Source organism: Trachurus trachurus (assembly GCF_905171665.1).
Source record: "Trachurus trachurus genome assembly, chromosome: 20".
NCBI lineage: Eukaryota > Metazoa > Chordata > Actinopteri > Carangiformes > Carangidae > Trachurus > Trachurus trachurus.
The window spans coordinates 24,853,938-24,877,051 of NC_139911.1; the positions used below are offsets into that span (position 1 = coordinate 24,853,938).

General features: G+C 41.7%; 1 protein-coding gene across 1 annotated transcript; it reads right to left on the reverse strand.

Moving 5' to 3' along the window:
* Window positions 1–5,244: 5,244 nt before the first annotated feature.
* On the reverse strand, window positions 5,245–14,948 carry nrn1a (neuritin 1a; the record flags this gene model as incomplete). Its single annotated transcript, XM_083995834.1, has 3 exons — window positions 5,245–5,473; window positions 7,623–7,770; window positions 14,894–14,948. 3 exons carry the CDS (start codon window positions 14,946–14,948, stop codon window positions 5,245–5,247), a joined length of 432 nt encoding a protein of 143 aa, XP_083851960.1.
* Window positions 14,949–23,114: the final 8,166 nt, after the last annotated feature.

A 23,114-nucleotide genomic window follows, 5' to 3' on the forward strand; every position in this document is an offset into this window, starting at 1 on the left:
GGCTTTTTAATCTAACATACAGACCTAAAATACTGTATATCACCTCTAAGGTCATCTAGTATGAATCACTGGCATATGAAAAAGGGGGATGTGCTAAATGGCAACAGTCTTTTCGCTCTTCAGCCACGGTTTCGTTTTTTTTTTTTTTTCTTAAGCTACACTGGCCATGAAGTCAAGTCTTTGTATTGCTATCAGCTGTTCAAAAATCTAACTTCTTTCTTTCTTTCTTTCTTTCTTTCTTCCAACAACTATTTTTTGCTCCCAGACTCATTCATTTCTAACACATGGTAGTGCTGAGCAGGAATGTGGCAGGACAGAGAGACGGTGGGAAATCAGCCACCGACACCAACACTGTTCAGTCTAATGTGCTTCTTCTTCTACGTCACAAATATGTTGGAGGTTCCATCTGTCTGACGTCTCCCACGGCAACTTACACTTTAACTCATGGGATTTCAGGACATGAGCACAACATCTGAAAACACACAAAAAAAGACAGAAATACTTGCTACACCTACTTAGGATTGAGTTTTGTCCTGATTTAGCTGCTAAGTCAGACCTGCAGTTAGCCTTCAGTCACTAAGCCAAACTGTCACCGCTAACTGCTCACCTAGCTAAAGTGGATTTAGCTGCTTTGCGTCAATTTGTACACACTAAAAAATGTTGGGTTATTTCTGTAACCCAATTTCTGGGTTATTGGTGTTGGGTTAAATTGTTGGGTTATTTTTCCAGGGTGTAACCCATTTTCTGGGTTATAGGGCTATGAATTTAACCCAATTCCTGGGTTGTTCAAGTAATTGGGTTACTTTTCAGTGAGTAACCCATTTTTTGGGTTAAGGGTTGGGTTATTCTGTGACGTAACCGGCCGGTTCATTTGAAAAATGCTGTCTCCACCCACCACCACAGCTACCTGTGGAGATCCGTTATTTACTCTTTTTTTATGTGACGCCGGAGCGCTATCACAACCGGAAAGCTGCTCTGTTGGAGACAAACCCTCACGCTCCATCATATTGCCCCCAGCCAAAGAGACATGGGTTAATTTTATTTGCCCCAGCTTCAGTCGGCAAAGTCTGACTGCTTCAGCTACAAGGGTCCATGCACCGCTGGACTGGACTTTCTCAGGCTGGATCGATACCAACTGTCCGTGGCAAAGCTACAGATAAACTGTAAGTATTTTAAAATGAGTATATTTGTGTTACTTTGGCCTTTAGCGCATGAGCTAGGCTAACGCTAACAGTGGATGTGTGAGGATGAGCTACATGCTGCTGCCGCATGTTAATGCAAAAAAAGAGAAAAGAGTTAACAACGCTAGTAGTTTATCATAGCAGCAGTCATGGATAAGTTTGGAGTCAATTAACGTTAGATGTGGAGATATCCTTCTTCTAAAATAGCCTGTGTTTGATGCTAAATGCGAACAGGGTTCACAACTGATGTTCAATCACAGAATAAGCCACTGACCCCACGGGGGCTCACCTGCCGTGGAGAGTGGGTCAGTGGCTCACAGCCGGTGGTGAAGTACCGTTCATGGCTGGTCCTCTGCTGCCAGCATTATGTGTTGTTGTTGCACTCAGGTTAGCATGTTGTGCTAAAAGAAAACCTGTTTTATGTTCAGCTTTTGTTTGGCAAACAGGCAGTTTTTTGTGTGTATGTCTGGATGTTACTACCTCTGTATTACCAACTAGCATGAGAGACCAGACCAGAGAGTAAATGTACTGTAGCCTAATGTTATACTGTTTTGTGTTTTCTAATCAGAGTAAAGTATGTGGAAGCTAGCACATGGAGAGAGACAGTCTGAAGAGGACCCTTGCTCTCTTGGAGGAGCGGCCTCCAGAAGTTCCCAACGGAGGGCAACATCACACATTACTGTAAAAGGTATTTGTTACTCTGTTTATGGAGAAGAGGGAAAATACACCAGGCTAAAAATGTCCTTGGTCCGATATCCATGAAGTAGAGCATGAGTTACCGCAATTTTGTTTTCAACCACTGTCTATTTGAACATACAATTTTGTACCATCCCTTGTACACCTTTTTAACACTACAAAATAATTTCACCTTCTCCACAGCATGGTGCAGCTGGAGAATGCAAGGCAGCCAACTTTGCAGGAATGTGGCATGGCCAGCAAACTGATTTGTCTTCAGCATTATCAACACTAAGCAGTGAGTACATTTGTAAATTGAATCATTAAATAGATAAAATTGAGTTATGACTGATAAAAATCTTCCTCGTTGTTCTTTGTCTGCTTATACAGAGGATCATGCCAGTCCACAGTAAACACCTGATTGAGACCCTGGGAATCTTCCAGCAGAAACAATGACACCACCTGCTCAAGTTACAGTTTCCTGAACATCGCACCATGCTACTGTCCCACCTGTCTTCAGTCAAGTCTGGACCAATGACTCTGACACCAGTCTTGTCAGGGTTAATCACAGGTAAGCAGTGGTTTAGTTGCCAAATGCCAAAAAAATCATTTTTAATAAGTTTATACAGCAGTGTTGAACCAAATGTGGTGACTGTCTGATTGTTTGAGGAGATGCATCTGTATTTAGGTTAGCTTAGCTAGCTCATTGGAGCAACAGATTGCTGAGTTTATCTCTGTGTGGGCATCATGCTAAGGTACTGCATCAATCTAACTTTTGCTATGTTTCTGTTTTCTGAATGCAGAGAGGATCATGCCAGTCCAAACACCTGATGAACAACAGGAGTCTCATGCAGAGTTGGTGACTGCAAATCCTTGAAGTTCCAGTTTCCCAGAACACCGTGTTAAGCACCCTACAGCCAAGACTGCGCTATTGACTCATTACTCTTGATCAACCAAGGGCAAGTGGCTAATTTTATTATGATGTTAATTTTCTTTCACCATGGATTATCCTTCATATATGGACACATGCTGTTTTTTCAAGATCTCAACACTGTGTACTGGACAAGGTATTGGAGCAGTCCTGTTTTTCACATAATGTGTAAATGCAAAAAGAGTTTATTTCAGTTTATCAATGATGTTCTACTCTGGTTCACAATGGTCTTAGTTTGTGATATCATTTAAGGAGTTGCTGCCTGTTAAATCTATACTGACAAACTGTAATTCCTCATGTGTTGTACCATATTTGTTATGGTGAAATTCTGGCAACCACGGCTGTTGGTAAGTTACTGTAAAGTTGAACTTTGCAATAAAATTCTGTGCTGTGCTATATCATACTGTTTTACCTGTTTTTTCACTGAGAAACACTGTAATTATGTTAAAAGTGTATATTATTATTATTATTATTATTTTTTTTACAAGCGTTTACTTTTAATAGGTTTATATTAAAACATAAGATAATCAATCGAGGAAGTTTCCTTTCTCTTTTAAAGAGGTACTAATGATAAGTAATTGTACTTGAAGGACCACTTAACCACTTTTCAATCTACGTCTGCAGGGAGCGCTCCAAACTTGTTAACCAGTGACACCACTGCCATTTATTTCTGTGACAGTGGTGTCACTTGGTAGAAAAGTTTGGAGCACTCTCTGTAGTTTTTAACAACCCAACATTTGGGTTAAAAAAAATAACCCAACATTAACCCAAATGTTGGGTTGAATAAGGACCAACCCAACATTTGGGTTATTTTAACCCAACAGGTTGAGTTATTTTTTTTGACCCAACTTTTGGGTTGAATTATTTAACCCAAGAGTTGGGTTATGTTAACTACAACATTGGGTTATTTTTAACCCAACTATTGGGTTGAGCAAGCACTTATTACACGACCCAATAGTTGGGTTAAAAATAACCCAATGTTGTAGTTAACATAACCCAACTCTTGGGTTAAATAATTCAACCCAAAAGTTGGGTTAAAAAAAATAACTCAACCTGTTGGGTTAAAATAACCCAAATGTTGGGTTGGTCCTTATTCAACCCAACATTTGGGTTAAAATTGGGTTATTTTTAACCCAACTGTTTTTAGTGTGTAGTTGTTTCTAAATAAAATATGTTAGCTAGCCTTACACAACCAGGCTAAATTTACTTTAGAGTGGAGTCATTTTGGCTATGTGGAAACCATTGGTAAAAAGCTCATAAGTGACAACAATAACCCACATTTCAGAGTTTGTGCTCATTTCCTAAAATGCTTTGAGACTGTCTGAACTGACTTCATGCAGGTTAACATCAGTCTAAACGGGTCTTTAAAGAAAAGCAGGCTTTAAATACTCTCAACTAGATCCCTGCAGCCCAGAGCTGGGCGGGGAAAACGAGGCTAAGGTCACACCAGACTGACAGAGCGAGATGTCTTCACGCGGTGTTGATTCTATAAGTGTGAGCTAACTCAACAACCAAAAGTAAAACACTATCAAAACACATCTAGTGCAGGCTCACGATTGACTGCAAGCCATGCTGCATGGATCAAAGACAGTATTGCAGTTTTGCTTTTTGTCAATGCCACAAATTTTACCTTTAAGAGTTGAGACTGTACAAGAGAAGATTGACCTCACCACCAATTATGACAACTCCATTCAACTTGGTGCTAAATACCGTCTTAAAGGCTGGTGTGACTGTAGCCTGAGCACAATAAACAGCCAAGAAGAATGCAAATATAATATCACCATCAAGCATTCAGTCCATCAAACACACCGGGCTCAACAAAGTCAATTTGGCGCAATAAAAAAGGAAAAACTGTCCGTAATGGAAATGAGGTGACTGGTCTGAAATGGACTATAGGCCTAGGCTTGTCTTATTGATTTTGTGGCACTAAGCTCAGCCTTGCATTACACATGAAGATGTGCCTTTAGGCTATATAGGAACCCTAATATATAGCCTGATACTGTGTCAGCACCCAGCAGTCACACAGTGCTGTCTAGGCCTAGCCTACTAAACATCAATAATTCATGGTTGACTTTAATACTGTGTAATTCCACAATTGTAAGCGGGCAAGAATCCATCAAATTTTCATCATTGTCATCATTTCAGCTCAACGGCTGGTGAATATTTCATGTCATCGACCTCTGGGTCAGGTCAGCATGTGATTGGATGAGCGCTCCAGGAGGACGTACAGCAGATGTCTCAGGAAGGCATACCCGGCCGCCGTACACTGATGTAGTAGTAAAAACTCCATTTTTGGGTGTAGTTTTCTGGTGATGAAGTCAAACTCGGTCCTTGAAGTCGTAATTTCTGTATCGAAGAGTAGCTATCACTCTTTTCTATTTTCTTTTTTTCATTTGGGTTTTTCCATTTTTTTCTTCTTCTTTTCACTTTATGTTTTTTTTCCCCCCCTTGTATCGGTTAAAACGCCAGCCAAGTCAGTACGGTGGGCAGCGTGGTGAGCACCAACGTGAGGCCCCTTGCGTCGGCAGATCTGGGGGCTCCGTTGTTGCTGCCACAGAGTTCAAACAAACTCCCACGGAAATCCAGGTTGCGGGATTCCTTTTTCAGTTTCTCCCAGAGGTCCGTGGCTCCCTCCTGGCAGTCGGCCAGCGCTGTCGTTGCACAGGAGTGGAAGTTATCCCAGTAACTAGCAGGAGAAAACACAGCAGGCATTAACACCACATGCTCAGCACTGCTGTGGGAGACTGGTTTTAACTGAATGAAGAGGAGGAAGAGCCAAGAGTGGAAGACATCCCAGAATCTGGCTCAACAGAAAACAAAGTGCTGTTGGAGAAAACTGAACTTAATCATTTAACAACAGTGTGTGTTCCAAGGAGGTTACACTTGTGTTACAGACAAATCAAACTCAGTCACTGTCAGTCATGCTGCTGCCTTTAAAAAGAAAGGGAAGTCATCAAAAATGTCTTCCATGTGCATATATCTTCCTCCTCCTTCCTCTTTCCTTATGTATTCTCATTTATTTTATCCTTTTTTCTCTGTTTGCTCCCATTCTTTTATCTAAATTGTTCTTTTTCTCTTCTCTCCCTGCTTTCCTTTCTTCTTTTATTGCTCCCTGTTTCCTTTCCCTTCTCATCCGTCACCATTTCTTCCATCTTTCCTTCAACCTTCCATCTTTGTCCCACTCCTTTTCCTTGAGGTTTTCATGTTTTATTCATAGTGAAGCATCATTCTCATCTACTCTTTTACTTCCTCTTTGTTCTCGTTTTCCTTTCCTCTTCTCCTACAGTTTTTTTCCCCATTATATTTTATTATAGTCACAATTTTCCATATATCAATTCTTCTCTTTTTTCTTTGTTTTGCATTAGACTCTATCTTTTTTTTGACTGCCACCTCTCATCTGTCCATCTGTTTTTTTCTCCCTCCAGTTCATGTAAAGATGACACCAGCCTGCTCACTGACACGTGCTGCATCTCTCTCTCTCTCTCTCTCTCTCACACACACACACACACACACACACACACACACAACGTTAATTGCTCAGAGATGTGGCGATGACATGACTTAGTTCAGGAGGACAACATCAATAAGAGCAGATTGGAAGATTGGATTATGTGTGTGTGTGTGTGTGTGTGTGTGTGTGTGTGTGTGTGTGTGTGTGTGTGTGTGTGTGTGTGTGTGTGTGTGTGTGTGTGTGTGTGTGTGGAGGAGTATTAATGTGCCCCTCCTGCCACGCCTCAACACCGCTGTGATGGAGCTGTCACTGAATTAAAAACTCCTGTGTGTGTGTGTGGGGGGGGGGGGGGGCAGTGTGCCATCTGGTGCCCACCCGGTTTGGATGGTGGGATGAAAAAAAATGGGGGATGGGAAGGTTTTGGAAGTGGGGTTCAGCTGGTCCAAAGCCCCTAGCCCCCCCCCCCCCAGGGTCTCTGCTTAAATCACTCATATTATTTTTGGTTTAGAGTCAAGAGAACACAACTGTCACTACAGAACAAGACTGTGTGTGTGTAAATGAGGAAACCAGACAGACAGGGTTCTGTTGTGGTCATTTGGAAGTTGATTTGATGTTACTTTGTAACAGAAGACTGTTCTATATATTTGAACAGAAAAATCAAAGGATTTATTCAAATTGGAAAAATAAGAAAAACCAATCATTCTGGAGGGAGTTGTCAACGGAGATAAATAAAATAATCTAGGTTTCTCTTTTATTAATTTATATCTCGGTAAAACCCCAGAAACAGTCCCACATAAGGACAAATACTTCTGGCAAGTAGCAGAAAAGCTATAACTAGAAAATGGTCGCAACCAGATCCTCCAACATTGGCCCATGGGATCATTCAATACTTTTGTTTGCTTCAGTTGGAGAAATGTACTCAACGCTGGGATAAATGGATTGTGTATGCACCTTAAATAGCATGAAATTATACCATGATGTATGTATATATGTGTGAAAGAATATTGTGACTTTAACTGTGCCCATGATGATCGCATGTTCCTTTTACATGGAAAATAATTTTTTTTAAAGTAAAAAAAAAAAAACTGGGAGTCGTCAAATTTGCAGTTATTCTTGTTATTCTAATATATATATACATATATATACAGTATATAAATATGTACAGCAGCCTTGGCCCTGTGGCTCCAGTCGCTGGTCACATGACCCAGCTCAAGACAGTGTTTGTATCTGGGATATTTAGTCATGGGGTGAACAAAACAACACTTATACAAGCTAAAGTAATCCCATTCAATAATGCTCTGGCCAATCATCTCTGGGGTAGATGCATGAGTCATAATGCTGACACCATCTCTGGCATGTTGCAGTTGCAGGTGTGTGAACATACGTGCAGATCTTGTGCAGGTTCTCCCTGTCGTCCAGGTCCTGGGGATAGTTGACCATGTTCTCCCCCAGCTGAAGCAGACAGTCTGAGAAACCTTTAAACACCGAGTCACATTGACCAGCACTGACCAGCACTGTCTGCAGCACAGAGACTGGAGGAGGAAAGGAGGAGAGAGAAAGGGAAAGAAAACAGAAAGTTACTTCACAGAAAAACGGAGCAAAGCGTCTATTTGATTAGACTTCATGGTGTCAATCATCACCATCAACATTCATGTTCGTCAGAACTGAACTCTGAGGTCAGCTTCAAAAGGTCATCCACCAATATTTCACAAGCTTTACATTACATTTGGTTGACATGTATAAAGGACAGTTTCATCTGCAAACGGAGAGAGAAGTGTCAGTCACCAGAGAGGTGGGCTGAGTTACACAGTGATGGAAAGAGAGGATTGAGGTAGAGACTAACACACTGAACTCTGGCAGGTGTATCAGGTGACCACACATCATATCACACTTTGTCAGGTGAAGAGCTGATTGCTCATGGAAGCTGTACTGAGAAAGACTAAAAACACAATTTGTAAATGAAACAGTAAATATATTAAAGGGACATTGTGTAACTTCTCCTGTTATCTATTCACGAAAATCGATTATTTGGTTCAAAAGTCTGTTTTTCATTAACCAGTAATCCCCCCCATCAACAAAGTGAAGTGTTCCTTTCAGCTCTGAATGAGCCGTTCATATCATTCATATCTCCATGGAGCGGGTAAGCTCGGTGCTGCTGCCATGTGGTGTCTCCATGTTTTTACGTTCAGTGGCAGCGTGACGGTAGGAAACCACAGAAACTCAGCGGAGACACCGGAGCTGTCGGCTCAGGTGGAGGTGGCGTCTGTGAAAAGTCACCGTGGTAACGCAGTGAGGAGGAATGGAGCGTTACACTGATGCTGCATTCACCTGCAGTCGGGCAGACGGCCGTCGCTAACAAACCAGATGTCATTTTAGTTACAGAAGTCCAGAGAAAGATGGTAAAACGTGGGTCAGGTAAACAATACCACATCACCATGACAACATATTGTCATGTGTATTGTTTTGCCTGGTGCTGACGGACCACTTGTTTACATAGAGGTTGTTTATGCCGTTACGTGCAGCGGCTGTCGTCCGTCTGCCGTCTGCCCAATTTCATGTGAATGCAGCATGAAAAATACCATTGAGTTGCTTGTGATATACAACCACAACGCTAGATGGGAGGAATTCCTACACAATATACCCTAAAAGAACTTATAGCGTGTATCATGGTGTAAACAAGTACGGAGCATTAAAGTAGACATCATGACACTGAATAGCTCTAGTCTGAACAAGTGTAGCGAATAAGATATATTCATGTGAAAACAAAACATCCTTTTGTTGTTTCCTCACATTTCACTTTCACACTCCCTCTCCCTCTCTCTCTTTCTCTCCCTCCCTCCCTCAGTGTGTGTGCGTTGTGTGTGTTGCCAGGTCTGACACGCCTCCATCCCCTCTCAGCCAGTCCAGCCCCCTTCAGTCACATACATGCACTAACACGACGTATCCACGCCTCTTTACATGACCTTTGTTAACTCATTGTGTGCGTGTGTGTGTGCGTGCGCATGTGCGTGGTTCATTAAGCAGGGGATCAGGCTGATTGATTGGTTTGGATAATAACACGCCTGCTGTCCGGTTCCACTCGATCAAACTGTGGACTAACACAGCATGACGTGTAGGACCAGACACGGATGTTAGGGGAGGACGAGGTGTGTGTGAGTGTGTGTTGTTTGTAAGGAAGCCCACATTGTAGCATTTTCACTGGCTAGGAAGGGCTTTTATAATCAAACTGTGATATAACCCATGTTATTGTAAATTTTTCAACATATATGTTACTTTAGAATCTGTATGATTTTATTTTCCTTATTATCTATAATTTAAATCTAATGTTTCTCTATGGGCTTTATGCACAGCTCCACTACTTCCTGAACTTAAACCAGCTCCTTTATTTCCTGTCTTACATTATTGGACAAACTGATTAATACAGGTGTGTCTAGTCACAATGGTCAGACACACCTGGATTAATCAGTTTGTCCAATAATGTAAGACAGGAAATAAAGGAGCTGTGCATAGAGCCTATTCTATATTGAACGTCTCATGTTACAAGAGGAATCCCTCCTCTCCACATCTAATGTCTGAGGAGAGAAGCTGTACGTATGTGTGGTATTGAACTACATAAGCTAAAAGTATAAAGTCAGTAAGCTGACTCCTTTATGTCTGTTTAATGTGTGGTCTGCTCTTACTTGACCTTCAAAAGGCATTTGAAGAGAACACAGCTGTGAGCTGAGCAGCGTCTCATCTATCAGCCTCTGACTGTGGTCTGTCACATGACACTGTCCTCTTTTTGTTTTATATTAAAGCCCCTGTTCAGACTTTTCATTTAGTGTTGATTTTGGCGGCCCCGGTGGACGAAAGCGGTGGCGTTTTGCCGGAATGAAGACTGCATTTCCCACTGTCATTAAGACGTTTGCCTGGCCAGCGAGTGCAGATTTGTTTTGGGAACGCCAGAAAGATGACGGGACTTGAACTGAAAACGTTTCTTTTTTTAGCAGCTATCTGCAGCGTGCATATGGATGAGGTAATGTATCTATTGGTATCGTATCGTCAGTGGTCCGACCCGACCATGCCTTCCAGAGGTATAGAATTAGACTACTTAGAAATAGCGTATATTCACACTGATGGGCTCATTTGCTGTTGTAGGTAACAGAGACACATCAGCAGAAACCAGAGACTTTTGCGTATCCAGTTAAAAGCTCCGTACTGGGCCTTTAATGAGAGTCAGGGTTGACTCTGTATAGGCCTGGCCAGGACTCTGGGTTAGCTGTCAAAGATATAGATATAGATGCCTATTTATAATATATACAGCAGCAGTGGAAGTGTGAGGTCAGGTGCTCCCTGTGGTGGGGGTGGGCTTCAGCTGAGGTCTATGCAGCTGTGCTCAGCACCCATGTTGTTTACAGTAAAAAAGCAAAACCACTTGGGCTGGGCTGTCTTTCTGTTGACCGAGGGGACGGACTGTCCCCCTCACTGTCAATGTCCTGCTAGAAATCACATTCATGTATATAAGTGCAGCAGGAACATATCTGGAAACACATTTCTGTCTTTGGATATAAGAAGTAAATATTGTTCATTCCTGTAGTTGTTGTTTTGTGTTCTGACATCACTGAGCAGTGTGCTGCAGCTGCTGCTTGAGTTCAGACTCACAGGTCTGAGATCAGTTCAGGGGAAGAGCTGCTGACTGAACCACAGGTGTCACAGTCATCCAGCCCAAACTCCTCCAGAGGAGGTTAGGGTTAATAAAAAGACCTTGGATTATCCAGAGGTTTCATACTAAACATGTTTGCTGCACTTTATTCCATTTCTAGATGATCCAAAAATGTATTTATTTATTTAAAGATGGCAAAGATCCAGTGGTTGTAAGAGTGTAGTGGAGTCAGAGTGGACAAAGGTCAATTTATGGTTTCATGTTTCAACCAGCAGTCGGTGTTGTTGACCACAGGTGTTTTCACGCCAAACTTCCAGTTTCCATTCAGATAAAACTTTTACTGACTGGTTCATGAACACAACATGAAGCCACCAGCTCTAACACTTTATATTGATCTTTCTTTAATATTCTTATAACATTAGAACAATGTATCTGCCTTGTAGATATTTCTCATTGTTTCTTAATATTTTTGATACTATATTATAGGCTAATAATAAAATGCATTTAGCATATCCTGTTTTTTGTTTAGTTTTTTTGGTTGTTGTTATTTTTTGTTTTTAATAATGTAAGTGTTATATATGGTTATATATAATAATTCAATATTTTTCCTAATTTGTTGGGATGGGACATCCAGAACCTCTTTATGTGATGAATTTAATGACCTTATATGACTTTATAGTCGTTTAGTTACCATAGTAACGTGGTAGCCGTCCTTGAACATTCCCGCTGGGATTTATGATGTTTTTGAAGACCAATGATAATTTCTTTATTATTCTATAATATCACGTGGTTTTTAACGTATTTTAATATGAATAATGTTGTGGTATCTGTGTAATTATATTTTAGGTTTTGATCGTTTTTGTTCCTTTATCGGACCTCATATTGATTTCGTGATTCAGTCTAAATGTTACAGTGTTGTTCTCATTAAAGTCCGTAGACTGTTGTTTGAGTATATTCTCATATTTTGTTCAGACAGGAAATATGTAAAGCGTTCAGCTGCTGTACTTGTATGTGTATGTGTGTTGTGTAGTGGATGTGTGATGTGTGTTGTGTTGTGTAGTGGATGTGTATGGACGGTGCCTGTGCCACGGTGTGTTGGAGGCATTACATCATCTCAAACTAAGTATCTGCTCTCACTGCAACATGTTCCCGCCTTCTCTCCGCAGCGCTCAGATCACTGTAATAATAACACTGGAATAATGATTTTTTTTCTCCCCCCAAACGGAGTCATCCCCCTCCCCTCCCCCACCCCCCTCCTCCGGTATCTCATTCATTTTTATTATTTTTTTTCGTATTAATCATCGGTCACATTTTATTGATGAATATTAATATTTCTTGGACACATTTTCATCCAGTCTTTAAAACGGTATTATTAAAACCATGTATTTGTTTTTAATAATGCATTAAAGATGTAATGTTTTATTTTGTTCCTTTTTTCGTCGCATCTTTATTTTCGTTCAATTCTTAAATAATAAAAACATTTTATTTTTGTTTCTACTTTATTTTATTTTTTTTATTCTCAGCAAGACGCGACTCCGATTTTTATTCGTTTATTCTAACCTTTGCATGTTTATTCTTGGTGCCGTTTTTTGTGCCTCTTTTTATTTTGAAAAACACATTTTCATCCTCCATCCTTTATTAGTTTTGTGTGTGTGTGTGTGTGTGTGTGTGTGTCTTCTCTGGGTTGATTTTTGTTCCAGAAAACCAGGACAGTTCCATCACATGCACATGAGCGGGGGCGCGCACACCTTTTTCGTTCACGCCTCCCATCAGGCATGCTCGCACTCATTCACCCCACCTCCACATACACACGCGCACGCACGCATGCACACACTGTTGCCTGCATTGCATCGACGCCAAAAGCAGCGTGTTGTAGCTCCAACAGACACACCCACTCCGACACACGAGGCCATTTTCCGCGCGTAAAAATACCTCCAAAAAAAAAAAAAAAAAACTCGGTCTTGAATCATTGTAGAAAAATAAATGAACATGAATTTGTGTTTTTTTTATAATATAGTAAGAATGATAATTATTATAATAACATGCAGCACAAACACCCCGCTCGCTGCTCACTATGAGAATATCTTCAACCCCGTTGAAATGTTTTTATTTGGAGTTCAGGTGAAGTCTGCGGCAGAGCTCCGCTCCCAGCAGCCAATCACACTGCAGAGATTCAAATGGAACGAAATAGCAGCAAATAACCCAGTTGAAGGTGGTGAAGACGAGGGATGACGGGACGATCCAGAATCCAGGGGAGGCTGCTGAAGGAGCTCGGACTGTGTGTGTGTGTGTGTGTGTGTGGGGGGGTGATGCAGACCAATTAATTAACCGATTTCGTTCGATTTCCCGCCATGTAATCATCAGTCTGTGTGAAGCAGATCTTCGCGGATCAGAAAACAGACCAAATTTGCCCTGAGTCCACCTTCATCATCAGCTCCATCCTCTGCCTCCTCCTCTGGACCGTCAATATCAAACCTCTCTCTCTCTCTCTCTCTAACAATAGCACAGAGGAGGATTCTGCGTCTTGAATAATTCAGCATTTCTCTCTACCACCGTAATACACACACGCACTCGCCACACACACACACTCTTATGCGGAGCCCTCCTCCACAGCGTCGTTATGCAATGCAACAGCAGAAAACAATCTCCATATTTCTCTTGCCTCAGCTCAGATATCTGCAGCTCTTCATCATCTTCTTATTGTCAGGTATTAGACGGATCCCGGGGGAGCAGGGTTGTCTCTGTCTCTGCTGCACTAAACCCTCATTCTGTTAATACTATCTATTTTTTGTTTTGTTTTGTTTGTTTTGTTTGTTTTATTCATAAAACGTGAAAAATAAAATGTGCAGCTGTATCAGAGGCCGTGCACGGAGCGGGTGCACGGAGCGGGTGCACGGCCTCTGTTGCGCATGCACAGAGATGAAAGGACATAAAGGAGATTTTTCGTTGTTTTCGACCTTGTCTGTGTGTGTTGGTTGTGCAGCGGCTCGGCTCACACTCTAAGATACATTTAATAACGCCACAGTCTGTTTCTCCTCCTCCGGTTTTTATTCCGGGACAGCGGGTCTGACGGTGCAGCTGCTCCTGCAGCTCCGCGCACTGCAGCGCCAGGCACCAAACCAACCGGGACAAGCTCGGTCTGACATTCACTATAATAACAATAAACGGATATGTGCTGGTTATGTTTTTTTTAATCCACTTTAACGAACATTTAAATTTTCATTCCCCCCCCCCCCCCCCCCCCTTTTTTTTTTTACACGACAAAATCAAACACCGACTCAATAATATCAGAGCCACTAAAAATCAAAGCTGCATCTTTTTTTCCCCCAACATTAAAAGTGAAAAATATATGAAGGCCTTTTTTTACAGGTGGAAAAACGCAGCAAATGGCTCCAGTTTTGGGACAACGGAGGTGCAGAGAGGGAGCGAGGAGGAGGAGGAGGAGGAGGAGGAGGAGGAGGAGGATGGGCGGGAGGGGGGCATTCCCCTTGTTAGCACACACCACATGCACACACACATGCACACACACACACACACACACTCCTAATGTGAAGTGTAGCCCCGTTGAAACGAGCCGCCGCCGCTGCTCACATTCCTCCACCGCCTCATTACAAGACAAATCAACAGGGAAACCACCGACTGTAATAACACTAGAAATAATGAAGCCACCACAAGACACACACAGTACACAGCATCTTCTCTTCAGCGGACTGAATTCAATCAGACAAAACATCCATCTCCAAATGACTGCCACAGGCGACTGTAATTATTAAAGCAGAGTTTAAGAATATTAAATTATAGGAAAAAAAATATGAAACACATTCTTCCTCAAGATGAGCCGAGTTTAGTCTTTTACAACAAATGAGAAACGACTGAAACACATTCTGAGGACCAAAAAAAGATCAAAAGTGTTTCCTTCGTTAGACTAAATAATAATAATAATAATAATAATAATAATAATAATAATAATAATAATAATAATAATAATAATAATAATAGTGTTGGTAACTCACCTATGTGTAGAGCTACAAAGAGTGCGAGGCATTTGGAGGACCAGGTTACTCCCATTCTCTGCGTCCTCCTCTCACCATGAGAGCAGAGATTCAGAAAGTTGGAGAGCAGCTGAGGCGGAGCCGCACATTCCCCACAAACACACCGGCTAAACGGCTACATCCAGCATCCAGCATCCAGCGGCCCAGGTCCTCTCCTCCTCCGGCTGCTGTTCTGTTTCTGCTGCTTCCTCTACCTTTTCCTCCCGCTCCTTTTATTCTCGCTCTTTCTTTTTCCTCCTCGTCTTCCTCTGTCGTGCTCCGCTCTGCGCTTCTTGCCCGTTTTTACGCGTCTGGAGAGAAAAAAGAAAAGAGGGGGAGAGAGAAAGCCCCTCCTCTCTCTCTCTCTCTCTCTCTCTCTCTCTCTCTCTCTCTCTCTCTCTCTCACTCCCACACCTCCAGTCTTCCCCAGAAGAGCCTCACGATCATCCGTGACATTTAGCATTTTTATCAATACATTTTGAATAATAACTGACTTATTAGTTCGCAGAACAAATCGGACCAACAGCTCATTTGAACTGAACCTTAATGTTTGATCAAAATGACTTCCTTCATTTTTTTCCCCTTGTCACACACTGTTCATGGATTCCTGCAGCAGCTATGGCCTTTATGATCAATACAGCTTACAGAGTAATCCATTACTCTGTATGTAATGAAATGTCAGAGGAAAAAAAAAGAAAAAACTATATTCATTTAAAATAATAGAATATTGTGAAAAGTATAATTAGCATGTTAGAGAAAACAGGTGGGCCAGGATGCAGCTTTTTCTGCTCTTATCATTTTCCATCCTCATTTGTTTGTGATCTTCAACACATCTGAACCATATGTTTGTACAAGTGCGACTGACCTTTGACCTTTACAAGAGAAATTCTTATTTATTTATTCTTTTTTTTCTTTTTTTTGGTGTGTTAGTGTGTTACTGTGTGTGAATGCTAACTTAATGTTATATTTTTATTGTTTATTATTGCAATATAATTTCGTTTTATATTCTTTCATTCGATACACCGTTGCCCATAAAGTTGGAATAATTTTGTTTTCAGACACATTCCTCATTTTTATTCCTTTTTTTCCCACAATTTGTTTATTGATTTCCCATTTTTAAGAACATATGTTCATAAACATAACAATATAACACTCAGAAATAGAAACAGAAACCCTTCCAACATCCCTCCTCCCACCCTCGATAAGATCTACGGTGAATAAAGTATTGATAATAATATCAATATGTGCATTACATACCTTATTAGCATACATACATTTCAGTGAATATCAGTATGCATACAGACACACATATCCAATGCATAAGTCCATAATTCAGTCATCTTCTTCATCTCTGTTTCTACTTGACAATACTAATACTCTAGCCATGGAACTAGTAACAAGACATTTTGAGGTCATAAGGTGGTGGCATCAGTCCTTTAGGCGTTAGATGACAGCTCTGTAATCCACTGACCAGGGGTAGCTCCCTGAATCTCCTTCCATTTTAAGGATATCATTTAGCTTGTAGCAGACAGAAATTAATTAGTACGTTCCTTTACAGTCGCTGGGAAATCCTCAGGGTATATGTGCAACAAACATATCTTAGCTTCAACTGGAACAACGCTTTCTGTAGAGATTAAGTCAAGAACCTCTTTCCAGAATAACTACCCTCTTTTTTTCCCTATTACCTATACAGGTTGATTGAGATTTACATTTCACAGTGATATTTTTGGAGGAGATTAATTGATAAAGTTTTGAGAGGATGTACACCTTATCTATCAAGAATAAATCACATTGTCATAACCATTTCATGAGAAGAGGGAAAAAATTATATAATGATAAAATATAAAAGTATAAAAAATGTATTCCAACTTTATGGGCAACAGTAGATACAATGACAATATAGGAACCTTAAACCTTAGTAACGCAAGCTGCTCATAGTACAGCCACTTCCCCTTCACAATAAGAGTACCCTTATAAAAGATTCATGGATGGTTTATAATTTGATTATTTATTACCTTATTAACAGTTTATATGTCATTTATAATATGTTACACCACATTAGAGAAGAGAGATATGTCTCTGTGCTGTTTGTTAAACCACCATCAGCTCCATGAAGGTCAGAGTTTCATTGGACTGGTTTTCTGAGGCCTTGGTGAGTCACATGGGTCCACACAGGTTCTGATCAGTTATTGATTAATTAAGGTTAGTGGGTAGTGTTTATCAATGCATGTATGAAAACTGTCTTATGACTGATTTTGAATTGTTAATTTGTGATATAGTGTTACAATCCAAGTTAAAAACATTATCATAATCAATGCATAAATCCTTTGTAAGATTAGTCTCACTGTAACTTAGTAAATAAGTAGTTCAAAAACCTTTAGAAACACAGTTGAGTAAAAACAGCCTTGTGTTTGACCAATTATCTGCTGGTAGAATTCAAATTAAAAGTGGCTGATTAACAAACATTTACCTCACTGGTCTCTCCTCCTGATATGACGGTACATCCCATTTTAAATCTCTCTGTGGGACTTTGGCCTTGGCAGCTCTTCTTCAGATCAGTTCTACTCTGCTGCTGGACCCAGGCTTCACAAAACCTGGACTAATGATACTTTGTTGAGAGATCCAGGTCTCCTGATGCAGTCTGTGCGGGATCTGTGGATGCAAAGTGACTTCCACATTAAAGGTCCCGCTTCAGGCCTCAGAGTTGCTTTAAAGTCCCCCTCCAACGACCCTTTTTGGTTATTTGAAAGCATTCTCTGTGGTCTTTAAATTGTGATTATGAAGTTTTTAGCCAAAATCAACCCTTTCCCAGGGCTCTCCTTCTGCACAGCACCAGCAGCTCATTAGCAATGCGCCTCTGGGTGGTAGGCGGAGACTGCGCTGCTCTGCAACCAGCCAGCCACCCCCCTCCTTTGTTTTTTCTTGGTGAGAATGTGGCGGACCCATACAGACTGTTGCGGCCGCCTTACACCGAGCTCTCTGGCCTTTCACCTTTGAGCCTGTTGAGCCAAATGCAGAGCGGGGCGGGAGTTTGTCAGCACTATGCCACTATGTCTGAAACTGCCAGTTTGTGTCTGCCGTTGGTTCACAGCAATTTGAAGGCAGAAAAACTCAGAAATGCAATTTGCACTTCCTTTTCTGCTGATATGTCCTCTAACATCAGAAAAATGCCACATGTGAAAAGCACGAAAAACAGGGTTTTCATCAGAGGGGGTCTTTAATCCCTCTGTGGAAGACACAGCCAGAGTCCATTGTCCTCATGTGGACACAATCAGTAACACCTGGACACAGCCTCAGCTGACCAAACCAAAATGTCCACTTGGACTCCAGGGTGAACTGATTGGATTTTGATGGTCAAAGGTTAAAAATCAGTGTGACATCATGAATCATTTTTCACCATCATTAAAGGGGTAGTTCACCCAAAATTGAAATTGAACTCATTATCTACTCACCCGCATGTGGACTAAGGGCTGGGAGAAGTTTCAGAGTCCTCCGTGGCTTCTCTGAGTTACAGGGGGTCTCGGCGTAGCAGTGCATGTCCATGTAACGGTTGCAAATGGATACCAACTGTCTTCGTAACAAAAAGACACACCAAAAAACATCCAAATACCTCCATGCTGCTCGTATGTAATGTCCGTCTTGTATTGAAGCCCCGACATGAGAAATTGTCCCGAAAAAATTTTAATAAGTCTATATTTCAAGCTTGTTTTGTAGCGGAAGCTTCTCTTCCCGGTTCGTCCAAATTGGATGTCCAATTTGGACGATTTGGACCAATTGGACATCCAATTTGGACGAACCAGGGTCTGTCCTCTTCCCAGTTCGTCCAAATTTGACGAACCGGGAAGAGGAGCTTCGAGAAGCTTCCGCTACAAACAAGCTTGAAAAATAGACTTATTTAATTTTTTTCGGGACAATTTCTCATGTCGGGGCTTCAATACAAGACGGACATTACATACGAGCAGCATGGAGGTATTTGGATGTTTTTTGGTGTGTCTTTTTGTTACGAAGACAGTTGGTATCCATTTGCAACCGTCATATATGGACATGCACTGCTACGCCGAGACCCCCTGTAACTCAGAGAAGCCACGGAGGACTCTGAAACTTCTCCCAGCCCTTAGTCCACGTGAGGGTGAGTAGATAATGAGTTCAATTTCAATTTTGGGTGAACTATCCCTTTAATTATGAACAATGATCACCCAAAGGACAAAACAGGGACGAAGCTGGAAGGAGATGTGTGGGTGGGTACACTAGCAGAGGAGAAGTGGGTCATGTCTGTTATCACATGGACCATTTCATTGTGTCTCCATCACATCCATGGCCTGGTGACTGCTGTGATGCTGTGGTGCTGTGATGCTGTGGTGGTGGTGTGGTGGTCAGGGAATCACCTGGTGGTGGCGCTGCAGGGAGGGAGGTGACTGGGATGAATGGAGACAGAGAGAGGAAGCTGAAGCTGAGGATGACGTATGAGACATCACACACACACACACACTCTATCATATCATGTTGTGAGTCCTGTGGGTGTTCGCCGTGTGTGTGTGTGTGTGAGGATGAAAGTAAAAAGATGTGGGGGATATCGTCTCCTCCTGCTGACGCCAGCTGAAACAAACCATCCCTCTCTCTCTCTCTCTCTCTCTCTGCTGCTGCTGCTGCTGCATATTAACACAGATGTTTCCCTGAGGCAATGCAGTGCTGCAGCAGCAGGAGGAGAATCCACACACACACACACTGAGAGAGAGAGAGAGAGAGAGAGAGAGAGAGAGAGAGAGAGAGAGAGAGAGAGAGAGAGAGAGAGAGAGAGAGAGAGAGAGAGAGAGAGCGAGAGAGAGAGAGAGAGAGAGAGAGAGAGAGAGAGAGAGAGAGAGAGAGAAATACACAATAATTGGGTCCCCAGATAGTTTCAAATCGACTCAAAACTGAAAACATTTAACTGCTGGACAGACATTAAATGGCTGTGTGTGTGTGTGTGTGTGTGTGTGTGTGTGTGTGTGTGTGTGTGTGTGTGTGTGTGTGTGTGTGTGTGTGTGTGTGTGTGTGTGTGTGTGTGTGTGCGCGTGTGACCTCGTTGTTTTGACTTTGACTTTGACCTTCAAACATGTTCCATCTTCCTCTGGTCCAATCAGAGGCAGACGCTCTCAGATGGACTCTCACTTCTTCACCTCCTGCCCCACTTGTGATTGTTTTCCAGAGGTTGGGGGTCATCAGTGCCCCCTGCTGGCACACAGGAGGAACAGCACCATCCCTGAGGGGACACACACTTACAGTAACTTCCTTTAAAAGTTGAACTCATAGAAATCAAATTGTATGAAAAGAGCCCGGCTCAGTCCCCCAATGTGGACGATATGTCTCTGTCTGTCTGTTTGATAGAGACTACAGTGAGTGAGTGGCTGCAGTGGCTCTTTGACTTTTTAACTTGAACTTTGCATCATTCTTTGTGAATATTTTATAACTCTGGGGTTATTAGATCACCGAGGCTGTGGCCGTGTTTCTGTCTCACCTCAGCTGATTTGAATTTTGGGAGGTGTAATAAAAACTCACCTCCGTACACCACTGTCAGCATCCATTGTGTCAGCCAAATGTGGCTCTTTGAGGGATCGGAGATCTGAGATGATGTCAGCAAATTCCTCAATGGGAGTGTGTGTGTGTGTGTGTGTGTGTGTGTGTGTGTGTGTGTGTGTGTGTGTGTGTGTGTGTGTGTGTGTGTGTGTGTGTGTGTGTGTGTGTGTGTGTGTGTGCAGGCTGCAGCATTATTCGTCATCAGTGCCTCTGTTTGTTCAGTTTTTTCAGTCAGTGGTTCCCTCTGGTGGTAGAAATATGTAACAGCAGCTTTGATTTACAACAATAGGGTGACGATACAACACTTAACATCCTCAACCCTGTGAAGGAGCAAGACACCAACAGTTTTGTATTTGTCCTTGTATTTTTATAACACAGTATTTATTAAAACCTTTGAAATATTAAACCTCAAAGGTTTTTGTTTTATCTCCCTTTATCTTGATGTCAAACTCCTCCTTTATTCAGAAAAGTCGCCATGACCTTATAGATGGTTATAGAGGTACCACTCAGAAACCTACTGTTTTACTTTATATCTGATGTATCTGAAGCTCATCCTGCTGATTCTGCTACCATAATGTATAATGTATCTCTCTGGCTTGTGTCTTGCTGGTTTTCTCCATAGGCTGATTATTTAGAAGCTTTCTGTGAATCTTCAGCTGTATTCAAAGTACTTGTGAGTGATAAAACATAAAAGGTCAGTAAAGTAATAAAAGACTCATCTTAAATCGGATGAAGTCAGGTTTGTGGCCCCCTGGCCTGATGAAAACTTTATTAAATCCACCTGCAGAACACATTTGTTGTCACTTGAATCTGCAAACATGGAGCCGTCGTACTCTCAGCTTTACTTCATCTCTTATTTATCAGTTAGTTGTGCCTGTGTGTGCACAAGGGTTTCCTAATCCCTGCAGGATAATTACAGGGCTGCCTCGGTACAAAGCGCCTGTTGAGGCTGTAATTGGTTTGCGGGCTGGTGGCGGAGAGCTGGCGGCTGTGACTCACTGCTGGGTATTAACTCAGACTCCCGAGGTGGCGATGAGCCGTTTGCTCTGCATCTCTGAGACACTCGACTCGTCTCTGGACCAAATCTCTGAAGAGTTTTCTCAAGTTTAGACAAAAAGGTTATTATTCAATATGAGGAGTTCCTCCCGCTCTTTCATCATTGTCTCTCCATCACTTTTACAGTGACCACAGGGATCTTACATCTCTGCCCTGAGCTTTGCCCTCTGTGTCCTCGCTGCACATTATGTTGGTGTGTTTGAAAATTAGGTTTATTCTGTGGCAGTTCTCTTGAGGAGAGAAGCTCAATGTGCAAACTGTCAAACTGAAGTTTCCTCTCTCCGCTCACTGCTCTCTAACTGCATCTTACAGTCTGTCTTAAAACATTTCAGTGCCCTTCTGCTGTTACCATTCCTCTGATTTCTGGACAGTAAACAACACTTACACTGCCAGATTAACAAAACACCGGACACTCATGTCTTCATTGTGACTTTATAGGCTGTGTAGGTTGCTGTCGATCACTATTAGTTCTGCAGGTTTTTTGACTTGGACTGATTAGATGTTATTCCATGGGCACCATGAATGTCGATTTACAGTATATTTGCATTCTCTGACCCATTGGTGTAATGAAAAGTGAAAGGAATATAAAAGTCATTAGGACCGGAGTCATTATCATCTCAGCTACATCATCCATCCTTGAGCTGTCTAGATACTTAAACCTCTTGGTGGTGCTATATGACGTGAAGTTATTTCAGTTCATCCCAAGGGAATATGAAATGTTTAAAGGGGACATATTATGGAAATATCACTTTTTGAAGGCTATTTAAAGGGATAGTAGCATTTTTTTAAAGTGGGGTTGTATGATCTACAAATAGCCCCTAAGTACTTTAATTGCAGTAGAAAACTCTCTGCACTCCTCCCGTTAGCAACGCCAGCCCATAGCCCTGCCCAGAGATTTACAACATACAGTGTTGTGAACAGACTCAAAGAAACGGCCTATTTTCACGGCCTAAAAGAGATTTTACCTGAAAAAAAAAACACAGTTCCATTGTTCGCTATAATAATTTTTTTCAGCCCTTCAAAGTGCAGGAAAAACGCAGTTTTTAATTGGACCTAAAAAGCATTTAAAGGGACAGGCACTGAAACCAGCCGTTCTGAACAGGGCTGTTAGAGAGAGGATCATCATCCGTCAATCAAATGTCTGAGACAACGCACACACATGGAGCTCGGTCTCGCCCCAAGCTTTGAATAGGGACGACCAATCAAATTCGTTTTCCTTACTTGGGTAAACTCGTGCGGCAACTCGGCGCGACAAACAGGACAAACGGCCATTACTGTACACCTTTAAGACACCTGGGAACTATTTTAATTTGTGGAAAAGAGGCAGAAAATTTCTCCTTTAAGTCTGGTACATTAATCAACATTTCTGTATGAGTCACTGTTAGTCAGAATGTTCACAACTGTCAAGAAGCCTCACAGGAGTATGGATGATCCTCTGGGGACCATGAATGTCTGTATAAAACATTTAGAATATAGTTATAAATCTTGTTGTAAAGTCAAAAGATCACAAAAGTTAAAAAATTCATAACATAAAGGTTCTCATCTGGGGGCAATGAATATTTGTACTTAACACTAAATGAGAAGTCAGAGGATC